General features: G+C 38.7%; 1 protein-coding gene across 1 annotated transcript in view; it reads right to left on the bottom strand.

Moving 5' to 3' along the window:
* lrp1bb (low density lipoprotein receptor-related protein 1Bb) overlaps nucleotides 1–12,885 on the bottom strand; it is a 471,544-nt gene that overhangs the window by 229,867 nt on the left and 228,792 nt on the right. Inside the window, exons 6-7 of the mRNA XM_047370155.1 lie at nucleotides 11,275–11,532; nucleotides 9,065–9,227 (exon numbers count right to left, since the gene is read on the bottom strand). Coding sequence (XP_047226111.1) covers nucleotides 9,065–9,227; nucleotides 11,275–11,532 — 421 coding nt within the window. The remainder of the gene's footprint in view (nucleotides 1–9,064; nucleotides 9,228–11,274; nucleotides 11,533–12,885) is intronic.

The following is a 12,885-nucleotide window of genomic DNA, read 5'->3' as shown; positions in this document are numbered from 1 at the left end:
GTCTGGACCTGTCCTGTTTTGTGGATGAGCCAAACCACACTGAGATGGATGAAGACAGGACAGACTGAATGATGGCAGTGTAGAAGATGACCAACAGCTCCTGTGGAAGGTTGAACTTCTTGAGTTGCCTCAGGAAGTACAGTCTCTGCTGGGCCTTATTTCAAACAGTGTCTATGTGTGGAGACCATCTCAGGTCCTCAGAGATGGTGGTTTCTAAGAACCTGAAGTGGTCCACGGCCGATACAGTGTTGTTGAGGATGGTGAGGGGGGTGTATGGGGGTGGTGTTTTCCGAAAGTCCACCACCATTTCCACAGTCTTGAGTGGGTTCAGTTCAAGGTAGTTCTGACTGCACCAGTGTGCCAGCCGATCCACCTGCTGTCTGTATGCAGATTCATCACCGTCCTGGATCAGTCCAATGTCAGTGGTGTCGTCTGCAAACTTAAGGAGTTTCACGGACGAGTCCGATGAGGTGCAGTCATTTGTGTACAGAGAGAAGAGGAGTGGGGATAGAACACACCCCTGGGGAGCACCAGTACTTATTGATCTGGATCGGGAGAAGATGCTCCCCAGTCTCACCTGCTGCTGTCGGTCTGTCAGGAAGCTGTTGATCCACTGACAGGTGGAGGCTGGGACGTTGAGCTGTGTGAGCTTCTGGTGGAGGATGTCTGGTATGATAGTGTTGAAGGTCGAGCTGAAGTCTACAAACAGGATCCTGGCGTACGTCCCTGGACGGTCGAGGTGTTGCACGATGAAGTGTAGACCTAAGTTAACAACATCATCTGCCGACCTGTTTGCTCGGTAAGCAAATTGCAGGGGGTCCAGCAGGGGGCCTGTGATGTCTTTCAGGTGCTTCAACACCAGCCGCTCAAAGGATTTCATGACCACAGACGTCAGGGCTACAGTCCTGTAGTCATTTAATCCTACGATGGTGGGTTTCTTGGGAACCGGGATGATGGTGGATCGTTTGAGGCAGGAGGGGACCTCACATTTCTCCAGTGACTTGTTGAAGATCCTTGTGAAGATCGGAGCAAGTTGATGTGCGCAGGCTTTCAGGCATGATGGGGAGAGGTTATCAGGTCCTCCAGCTTTCTTTGTTTTCATGCGCTGAAAGAGCCTATTTACCTCTTCCTCGGAGATCTTTAGTGCAGGCAGAGAATCGGATGGTGGGGGGTTGGTTGCTTTATGGGAGGAATTTGTTCCTGAATGGGATGTAGAGGGGATGATTTGAGGTGTGAATGGCTTCTTGTCATGTCTGCAGTAGAAGCCATTCAGACGGTTGGCCAGGAGACGACTCTGTTCAGGATGGGTGGAGGGGCTCTTGTAGGCAGTCAGGTTTCTCAGACCAGTCCATACAGCTGAAGTGTCACCAGTAGAAGGCTGTTCTTAAGCTTCTCACTATAGCTTCTCTTAGCTGCTTTGATCTCTTTTGTTAGTCTGTTCCTGGCCTGCCTGTACCATGCCCAATCTCCACTGCTGTGAGCTTCTTCCTTTTCCCTGTGCAGATTCCTGAGGTGTGGAGTAAACCATGGCTTGTTATTCCCAAAGGTGCAGAAGGTCTTGGTCTGCACACACATGTCCTCACAGAAACGGATGTCACCACATCAGTTATTTGGTTTAAGTCAGTGGCTGAGGTTTCAAAAACAGTCCAGTCTGTGCGTTCAAAGCAGGCCTGTAGCATCTGCTTTGATTCCTCAGTCCACTTCTTAACAGTGTGAACCTTGGGTTTGGAAGCTCTTAGTCTCTGTCTGTAGGTTGGGATGAGGTGGATTAGATAATGATCTGAAAAACCCAGAGCATCTATCAATTGATCTATGTCAGCAAGAATCCCAGGTCTCCAAACAGGTGTGGTACTATTTGGCATATCAATGATTACCTCCTAGGATTAGGGATGGGGATGAACTTGTATTTCTTCATTCCACAGTTAGAAGAAGATCCACATGAATCCTGGAAATTAGCCCCGGTGATAAAAAAAAACTGCATGGATGCAGTGAAAACATTGGATGGGTCTCATCATAAAAAAGATGGGCTAAGAAAAGAATATGACTGAAAATCAAAATAAGCTATACTATTGAAGGCTGTTTTTATTTCTCTGAGTGTGCTCTACAGACATTAGAGGCACTTAATAGTCTGCTTCTATTGGTCAGTTTGGTTGTTTTCATACTAAACGTCCAGAATGAATATCAAAACACCTGGTATTATGATTCAAGCAGTCTGTGAACCCTTTAAACAAAATTAACCTATAATTTCAAATGCAAATATTAACTTGAAACAATTTTTTAAGACTGAGCAAAAAAAAAAAAAAAGAAAACTTTTGTTTACAATAGTTCAAAGCTGAAAGCATCTTGAAGGCTTCAGGGTTTTTTAAGATTTCCGGAGTTTTGTACAGACAAAAATAACCTGTGATATCCTGTAATGAATCAGGTGGACTTTGATGGGCCTATGTGTAAATTCCACAATGATCTCTTGATCTTTCATCTTAAGCCATAATTCAATAAAATAATCCAATAGAACATTTTTTAATTTTCTACTTAAATAAACTGTCTTACAGGCTCCAGGAACATTTTTTTTTAGACCCATGGACTATGTTACAGTGTGTTGTTTTGGTTTTTCAGTAGTTGACAGAGAAAAATATGCCCTTTGATGATGTATATAAGCGAAAGAATTATCATTATTACAGTAGAGAAGATGCATATTGGTGAGACAGTCCAGCTGTCCAAGCTGACCAAGTAAGAATTCACAGAATACTGCATTCGACACATAGGATGTTCATGAAACACTATACCACTTCTTTTCCCTGCTAAAGTTCTTCTCTCCTGAGTTAGGAAATCAGGAGTTGTCCTGATTTTTTTAAAAAGCCCCCTCTGCTCTTCTCAAGAGATGTAGCAGATGTTGATCCCCTCCCTCCCAAGAACTGTTTGATCTCTTAACATCTATTAGAAGACTGTATTACACTGATCACCACTGAATAAATGAAAATTTGCTTTATTATATATTTTAAATATATAATAAAAAAAACTTATTTATTATTATGCTTTAAACAAATCCATTTTTTTTTTCCTTTTACCACAATTCTAAACATTTCCAGTTACAAGGACCACTCAGAGTTGTAAAGCAGTAATACAATATTGATGTTTCCTACACATCTATGAGAGGTGTTATATCAAAGCTTTGACAAGTCCATATTTTCCTGTCATACAGTACATTGTAAAAATATTCCCAACCCTTGAACTTTTCAAAATGTTTGTCTTTGTCCCACAAACCTCAATATATTTTATTGGCGTATTCATGTGTTAGAATGGCGTAGACTAAAATCCAAAGCAATTAGATGTTTAAATGGGCTCTTCGTCTAACTTTGGTGGAGTTTGAGCTATTTTAAAAAGAAGAATGGACTACATTTTCAATTTCTAAGGCAAAGCTGGAAGACATCCTGAAATAGATTTGCAGCTGAAATTAAAGCAAAAGGTGGTTTTAGAAACTATTAAATCAGAGTACCAATGCACCTAACATTTTGAAACCATGTGTACCATTTTCCTTCAACTTCATAATTGTGTGCTATTTTTTTGTGTATCACAAAAACCCCAATAAAAATACATTTGTGGTTGTTGATAAACAAAAATGTTAAAAAGGCAGTCAGTCATTTCTAACACTTCTTCCATAGTAGATCACAGGTATGCTGGTGCCTATCTCCAGCAGTCTATGGGTGGGAGGCAGGGTACACCAGGACAGGTCGTCAGTCCATCGCAGGGCAACACAGACACAACAGGACAAACAACCACGCACACATTCATTCACGACTAAGGGCAATTTAGGGAAACCAATTAACCTAACAGTCATGTTTTTGGACTGTGGGAGGAAGCCGGAGTACCCGGAGAGAACATGCAAACTCCACGCAGAAAGACCCGCGGCCAGAACTCGAACCAAGGACCTTCTAGCTGCAAGGCAAACAGTGCTACCAACTGCGCCACCGTACAGCCTGTTAAAATGTTTAGGGGACATTAATAATTTTGTATTACCTATGAGCGATTTGCAGTTAAGCAACCCATGCCATTAATCTAACATTTTTCCTAATGACAAAAAAAGAAAAGGTTGTCCATTAAAAGCCTTTCCTATATAGCCAAATTAAAACACAATATCCAATAGTAGGAGAAGCAGGGAGAAATCAGGAGAGTCAAACAAGGATAAAAATTGGAGTGCCAAAGCAGGGCATATTCTATCAACACTGTTCTTCCTGCTCTGCCTCTATCTAACACCTCCCTCATTCCTTTTGTTTTCACTCCATTGCTCCAGGCTGACAGCCCCCTCTCAGGCCCACTGCTTCAGAAACAGCTGTACCTATTTCTCCCCAATTAGTCAGCAGGAGTGCAGAAAGTTTCTGTCTTATTTAGTCAATCTAACCGTTAACCTAAAATTTGATAAGGTGTTACAGTAGAACAGAATCCTTCATATGCTAACTTACAGTAACAAAAGAAGGATTCACAGTTTAAACACATTCTCCAACAGACTGTATATTTAGCAGAAGCAGTAGCTTATTCCAGGAGTTGAACTGCACTTAATGAGAACGGAGATGCAGCCAACCAAATCCAAACTGGTCATGCCATTAGGAAACCAACAGCAAATTATTTTTGATTAGCCCCTCTGGCTTGATAGCAGCCCAAGTTGATGAATAAAGCAGAGTTTTTCAAAACAAAAAAACCCAAGAACTGGTAGTGCAGTTCTGCTTCATCTGCTTCAACTTTCAGATTAATTATGCAGGGTGTTAACATGCAACATTTATATTGTTTTGTCATGGTCTTAAGGGGATGGTCATGTCAGAATAAAAAAAAAAAAAAAACAGTTTAGAGGAGAAGCAACTCAGCTTAAATTAAACACTCTGTCTTCAGACAGCAGACTGATCCCCAAAATCCCAAGCAAAAAAAAAAAGGTTAGCTGAAATTTTGTTTTGTCTCCAAGTTTGGAGCCAAATGTTTGCAAAATAATAGGCTTGTTTTTTTCTTGCTAGGCAGATGTAGGAATGCAAAAACGAATGTGTACTTTATAATTGGTGCACAATTAGATAAATCCGGTGCATGGAGTTTACTTAAATAATTAGCAGATTTTTTATCACTCTGTCATAATAATGACAGAGTGGGAATGTTAAGAATGCTAAGAATGTTCTCCCCAAAATGGGATCCTGAACACATCCCACCACCTGCTGTCATAGTTTTCACAGGGGGTATAATGTGTTTTTCTCCAGCCTTAGAGACAAACATTCAGTGATGGAAAGTCCAGCGGGGGCATTTTCTTCTGTGGCAACATCAGTGAATACAGATGAATGTCTAGACAAGCTTTTTGAGGCGTCATCAGCTAGCTGTCAAATTACACAGCTCAAATAGAAAAGGGCTGAGCCATGGAGAGGAAGTCAATCATAACATACTTTCCTTCTTGCATGAACATATTTTTTAATAGTATGAATACTGAGAAGCTTTCGCACAACATGGATCCTCTCACTCTTTCTCTTTCCCCGATTTATCTTTTTTTGTTTTGTTTTGATTTTACTTCTAAACTACCTTTGCAATGTTTGTGTTATTTCAACTATATAACAAATATCAAAACATTCAGATCTGTCAGGACATAACGACGATGGCTTCTACTGTTTATAACTTCTACACACTTTTAAATATTTAACCAATCATGGAAGAATCATTCATGTTTTTATTATGTCTACACTGCATTGTGGTATCATAGTTTTGTTTGGAATCAGCTGGACTTTCCTTGAGCACCAACAAATTTCAGAGCAGTCTCCTTTAATTGCCTTTTTGTACTTCTTGCCCTTTAGTAGAGTGTGAGACAACTTTCTTACAAGTGTATTGTGCTTCTTATTTTATGTATATTTTTTATGTTACTGTAAAGTACTTTGAGAAGTCTAGGTTGAAATTTCAAAGTGCTTCATAAATATAATGGTATTTTAATTTTCTTAACAAATGTTTCCATAGAACTGAATAAAGAGTCTTCAGAATTATTTTTAAAATTTTTGCTTTTTGGAAGTCAACTATTTCAGCATACTTTAAGCTAGAGGCAGAATTCAAACATCAAATGAGACACAAGGCACTAGGCTATTTTAGCATTTTTTCAACTTTTTAATGTTTTTCACCATTTTTCTAAAATTGAAATGAACGTTTCCGGTATTTTTTGGCAAGTTTCACATTTTACAACGGACATCTATGGATAGAATCCTTGAAATGTGTGTGACTGTCAAATAACATCTCAAGAAACTGAAACTTCATACCTCAGGTGCAAGAAAATCTCATTGACTTCTCTATACACCAAAAATATGAATACAAAAAAGGTTTGCCAAGAAATAGAAAATGGATCATTACATGGGTACTATAGCTTTCATACCATTGAGATTCTTCCACTGGGTATGCATTTTTATCCATTTTTTGCCTCTAACTATATCTGTAAAATTTGTCTTGCTTCAACCATTCAAATATCAGAACATTCAGATCCTTCAGGACAAGGTGGCTATGGCATGTACTAGTTAACCTAACTTATTTGTTAACATATGCTATATATATAATATATACTACTGGTATATACAGGGGTTGGACAATTAAAATGAAACACCTGTCATTTTAGTGTGGGAGGTTTCATGGCTGAATTGGACCAGCCTGGTAGCCAGTCTTCATTGATTGCACATTGCAACAGTAAGAGCAGAGTGTGAGGGTTCAATTAGCAGGGTAAGAGCACAGTTTTGCTCAAAATATTGAGCAACATTATGGGTGACATACCAGAGTTCAAAAGAGGACAAATTGTTGGTGCACGTCTTGCTGGTGCATCTGTGACCAAGACAGCAAGTCTTTGTGATGTATCAAGAGCCACGGTATCAAGGGTAATGTCAGCATACCACCATGAAGGACGAACCACATCCAACAGGATTAACTGTGGAGGCAAGAGGAAGCTGTCTGAAAGGGATGTTCGGGTGCTAACCCGGATTGTATCCAAAAAACAAAACCACGGCTGCCCAAATCACGGCAGAATTAAATGTGCACCTCAACTCTCCTGTTTCCACCAGAACTGTCCGTCGGGAGCTCCACAGGGTCAATATACATGGCCGGGCTGCTATAGCCAAACCTTTGGTCACTCATGCCAATGCCAAACGTTGGTTTCAATGGTGCAAGGAGCGCAAATCTTGGGCTGTGGACAATGTGAAACATGTATTGTTCTCTGATGAGTCCACCTTTACTGTTTTCCCCACATCCGGGAGAGTTACGGTGTAGAGAAGCACCAAAGAAGCGTACCACCCAGACTGTTGCGTACCACCCAGACTGTTGCATGCCCAGAGTGAAGCATGGGGGTGGATCAGTGATGGTTTGGGCTGCCATATCATGGCATTCCCTTGGCTCAATACTTGTGCTAGATGGGCGCGTCACTGCCAAGGACTACCGAACCATTCTTGAGGACCATGTGCATCCAATGGTTCAAACATTGAATCCTGAAGGCGGTGCTATGTATCAGGATGACAATGCACCAATACACACAGCAAGACTGGTGAAAGATTGGTTTGATGAACATGAAAGTGAAGTTGAACATCTCCCATGGCCTGCACAGTCACCAGATCTAAATATTATTGAGCCACTTTGGGGTGTTTTGGAGGAGCGAGTCAGGAAACGTTTTCCTCCACCAGTATCACGTAGTGACCTGGCCACTATCCTGCAAGAAGAATGGCTTAAAATCCCTCTGACCACTGTGCAGGACTTGTATATGTCATTCCCAAGACAAATTGACGCTGTATTGGCCGCAAAAGGAGGCCCTACACCATACTAATAAATTATTGTGGTCTAAAACCAGGTGTTTCAGTTTCATTGTCCAACCCCTGTATATGGTTCAACTTTTCAATATATTTTACTGTTTTTATGAAATCATGGTTTAAGATAACAAACATTTCAATAAGCTAATGACAGCATGTTATACTTAGGAAACTAATTAAACTAACTGGAGATATGGCTAAACATAATGAAGACCAACTAGAGAACAAAGAAATGGGTGAAAACTAAACTAAGACATATAAGCCTAACAAGACACAATTAAAATGTCCTGGGCAAGCTGAGAAATTATACTTCCATTCCAGCCAAGTAGATTTGCTTACAGAACCTTTATTGTTTTTAACTTTCTGTTAAACAGTGATGTTCTGTTCATACTCTGGTCACTAACTTCATTCACAAACAGATTTCATTTCAACAACTCAATATTCAGCACTTTGACTATAGTATGGCCATTTAATGTCCAGTTTGGTTTTTTGTTTTGCCCGCTGATAGTACTACTAGCTGTGTTTAGCTGTGTTTCTTTCTGTTCAGTAACAGAAAAAGTACCCTAGACAGTACTTCTGTGTTTTTGTGTTTGTGCTTTCCTCTAAATCCTTAGTATGAATAGGATATGTTTGTCTTGTAAAATGTTTTGAGATGACATTTGCTGTAAACTGGCACCATATAAATTAGCAGAATTGAAGAGTTATACCAACAAAGACATAGCATGTTAGTTTTTCAATTAACTGTGCTAGTAACTAAATTAAACAGTGAATCAGTATATTTTAAACTTTTTTTCAGTAAGAGCTATAAACGGTTGAATTGAGTTACGAACAGACATACATGGAAGCACACCGTTTATTCAATTCTTTAACCATTTTATTTTCTTTATAATAGTAAAGTTAATCTTCTAGAAATACATTTTCACATTAAACTTTGGCATGATAATGAAGACTGAGTTTCAGGAAAATTACTAAGTTTCACAAATTGTAACTGATTTTACTAGTACATTAAACCTAGGGTTTTTCACTTTTGCCTCTAAAGATACCCTGCTCATCTACCATTTCAGCTTCTAATACACTCCACAATTATATCCTGTAGGGATTTCTACTTCAATTTAGGTTTTACTTGCAAAATTAAGCTAATTATGTTTACACTGCAATTTTGAAGGGAATGCTGTCTTTCAAGCCTTGTGTTATTTTTACCTTTGTTAAAAATGCATGATGGAAAGTTATCAAGTTTTCAAAGAAGAATATTATGTCTTAGTTTGCACTGTACTTACCCCATGAGAGGATCCAGGGCTATTCCTTTTGGATTTAACAGGTCTAGTTGAAATATTGTAACACACGTGTCTCCAGCATGACTGCAGACAAATATCTTGTCAGAGGAATGGTCAACAAAATAGAAGTTTCCTGTCAGCCAGTCAATGGCCATCTGCTCCACATCTGCAGTGGATAGATAAGTGGAAGGTAAGTCACTGCACAAAAAAGATGAATAATTATGATTGCAACAGTTTCTTAAGAGCATGAAACCAAAAGCAGCAACTTTAGGAAGAACACAACATAATCATAAATTCATCATACTGCATGTTGTCTAAGTTTCCCTATTGATTATAGAGTTGTGTTCCAGAAAATAGCATTGTGTTTAAAAAAGTATGTAAAGGTTCTACTCAAGCTAATAGCAAAACATGAAGAAAAATTTATACCATTTCGTATTACACAAAAAGCGAGGAAAACTAAAAATTGGGAATTTTTCTACTTGATCAAGGTCCAGGGATTGGGCTTGCCAATGCATAGCATTATTCTTGGCAGTCTGGAACCAAAATACTGCTTAGTGGTATGTTTGTTATTATTTTGTTAGAAAACTCATTTAGAGGGCATTTGTTCCCAGGTGTAAGATACAAAACATTCTGATGTATTCAAACTGATCCATCTTCCCAGGTATGCGTTAAATGGGCTCAGCATCATAGAATAAGAAAAAAGTTCATATCATGATGCCTTAGTCACCAATGTACTGTGGCTTAAGTTCAGTGTTTGGTGTCTGAGAAAGTTTATAGACTCCAAAAGAACAATCTTGCTTTCATTAGTCCATAAGATGTTGCACCAATTTTTCTTTAAGTTGGTCAAAATGTTGGATAATTAGAACCTCTTCAGCCCACTGTCACTATTTTAAACAATGGTACTTTGCAAGGTTGTCTCGCCGATAGCTTAGATTTACAAAGACATCTTCTAATCTGTTACTGTCCTCACTGGGACAACTGGGACATAACTGTAGATGTGTTTTGATAAACCTGAAGCTAATGATTGGCTGCATCTTTTTTTTTTATTGTATTCTATGTCTTTTTATGTGGTTCTGGTTGAATTTCCATTTTAAAGAATTTGTGATCACATTTGCAAAGAAACAATTTTTTGCAATTCTTTATTAGTTTCCCTTAATAAAACCAATACTTTAATCAAACTACACTGTTCTTCTGAACAATTTTAGTATTGACCCATTTTACTCTGATTTCTGGAGAGGAATGCACTGAAACCAGTATGTTTAACAATTGCTGGCTCCATCTTTAAACAATGGCCACCTGTTTGAAACCAAAATTTACACAGAATGAATGACCTCACTGATAGAATTCCACAAAGTTACTACTTTAACATTGCCCTTTCAATTAATGATTCAGCCACACAAATTCAGCATCATGCAGGCAATCACAGTAGGGTGGGTCGGTTTTCTATTACTCTACTAGACCTATTTGCCATGTAGGAATATAATTTTAAGCAAAAACACTTGTTGATTTGGTTAGTGACGTAGAACTGCTGTTATTTCGAACGTAACTGTATTCATTAAACCCCAGTTTTAACCTGCAGGATTGTTGTTTAGAGTTCTTCAGAGCTATTTTTAATAAATTCCAAGCACTCCCCTGAGAGACACCATCGTCTTTCACAGACGTGACAGCATTCAGTGTTATGAATACTAGGTTTGATGTGTAAAACTGGCACAGAATTGCTTTGAATTTTACCATAGCTACAGATAACTCTTACTAGCTGAATTTATCCTATAACTTTTGTGTGTACTCAAACACATTGATATGACTTTGTCTGCAAAAACAAGACAGTATAAGACAAATAAGATGATTAGCTGCATTCATGAAAATGAAATCAAATGTTGATGGTTTCTTTCCAATGATCTATAGTGGAAACGGAATTCTGAAACAGCAATGCTTTTGTTGCCTGCAGGCAGTAGTGACAGCTATAGGATAAAGGTGAATCCCAAACCTGCTGAGGCCAACCTGTCTTAAACTGCACAGATAATGAGGAGCTAGAGGCACCTTGCAGGTAAGACTGGAGAAGAGAGAGAAGATCCAAAATAATACTCAGCCGATGTGTGAGAAAGCATTTTTTAATGTATAGGAGGGAGAATGGTGAGTTAAATCTATCAGTAGAGTGGCAACAAGAAAGGACAATGTAACAGTTAGAACGGTGAACTGAAAAAAAAACATACGTTGTATACTCCGTTGTGTTTTTATTTCCTGTTCCCTTGTGAATCCGCGTAGGTTTCTTATTCCAGCGCAGCGTAGTTGCCCAGAGGACCCTGTAGACAATGCCCAGCATACCCTTTCCTGGCTGTGCTGGAAATCTAATGCCAGTGTTCCATTTACACTTAGGGACCTCAGGGGCTGAAGAGCCGTTCCATTTAGATGAGTGACGACAATACGATCTGAGCCACCAATAAGAAGCACTGGAGGGCTGTCACCAGGATCTAAAATAAGAGGGGAAAGAACAAAAGAAGGAATATTGTTTATTTATTTCAGGAGCACAGTTTTCACTCAGGAATTAGGCATCAGGAGGCAAGCTGTTCTCTTTCTCTCAAGTCATCACACAGATGCCTGGTTATTTTTCCACAATGCAGTGGACTTTGTCAGGCTTTAGTAATTGCTTGGTAACTTAAAATCACCAACAGAGGACAAACAAATATTTTCTTGAAGCCTTACAGTTTAACTATTCTCTACATTGAACTATTTGGGGAAAGTTGTGTCAGAAACAAAATCCACCATACATATACACATATACATATATATATATATATATATATATACATATATATACACATTTGTAGCTTGAGCACATTTATTGACTTAAAATAGATTAAAGTGACCTACTGACATCACAAAGCTTTTGCTTTTGCTTTTCCAGGCTTTCACTGAGGCTTCTTTCAGTTGTGTTATTAGGAGGATAGTCCTTTAGTCTCATCTTCAGCACGTAAAATGCATGCTCTCTGAGGTTTAGTTTTAGATAATGACAGTGCACAACCTTCAACTTCCTCGTGAACTGATTTGTTGGGTCGTCAGGGTGTTTTGGGTTATTATCTTGCTGCATGATCAAGGATCTTCTAAACATTTTAGTTGCATCTGTCGTTAAACTCCCAGACTACATTTTTTTGTAAACTCTTAAGCTCATTTTGTTGCTACTATTTTGTTGTTAAAACATGAATGAAGATTAATGAGAAGAAGCCATGCAAGCTCAGTCTATGATAGTATGTCCATTGAGCTTCACTGATGAGCTTGAATAGTAGGATAATGTCTGTCTGTCTGTCTGTCTTCCAAAAAGCATTGTTTAAAGCTTTTAAACATTTTTTAAAGCTTATCTCTTTATCTTTTATCAAACTCCTGTCTGGCCTTCCTATTCTTTTTGCTAAGGAGTGGCTTGCATCTTCTGGCAAGCCATTAAGTCCTCTTCAAACAGTAGATAGTGATATCTTTACTTCTGCTGTCATGCCACTTATAGTTATTGCTTAGTTTTTCTTTAAACTCTTACAATGTTTCTGTTGTCAACTGCCAATGGTATTCTTGGTATACCAGTTTAATGTCTGTTACTTCATACCTCAGCAGTTTCTTTTTTATTCAGGACATTCTAAATGATTTAACTGGCCAATGTATGTTTAATGGCTTTCATAGATTTTTCCATCTTTTCTCAGCTTCACAGCTGCTTGTGTTTCACCCATAGGCAACTCTGTGGTTTTTATCTAACTGGAAATGCAGTCTACATAGGCAAACCCCAACAGAGTAGACGTGTAGGCTACTTACAGTTTAAATAATCTGGGTAATAGAACATA

Source organism: Girardinichthys multiradiatus, chromosome 7, assembly GCF_021462225.1.
Source record: "Girardinichthys multiradiatus isolate DD_20200921_A chromosome 7, DD_fGirMul_XY1, whole genome shotgun sequence".
NCBI lineage: Eukaryota > Metazoa > Chordata > Actinopteri > Cyprinodontiformes > Goodeidae > Girardinichthys > Girardinichthys multiradiatus.
Note: the sequence above shows the minus strand (reverse complement) of the source record. Positions and strands in the feature narration are given on the sequence as shown.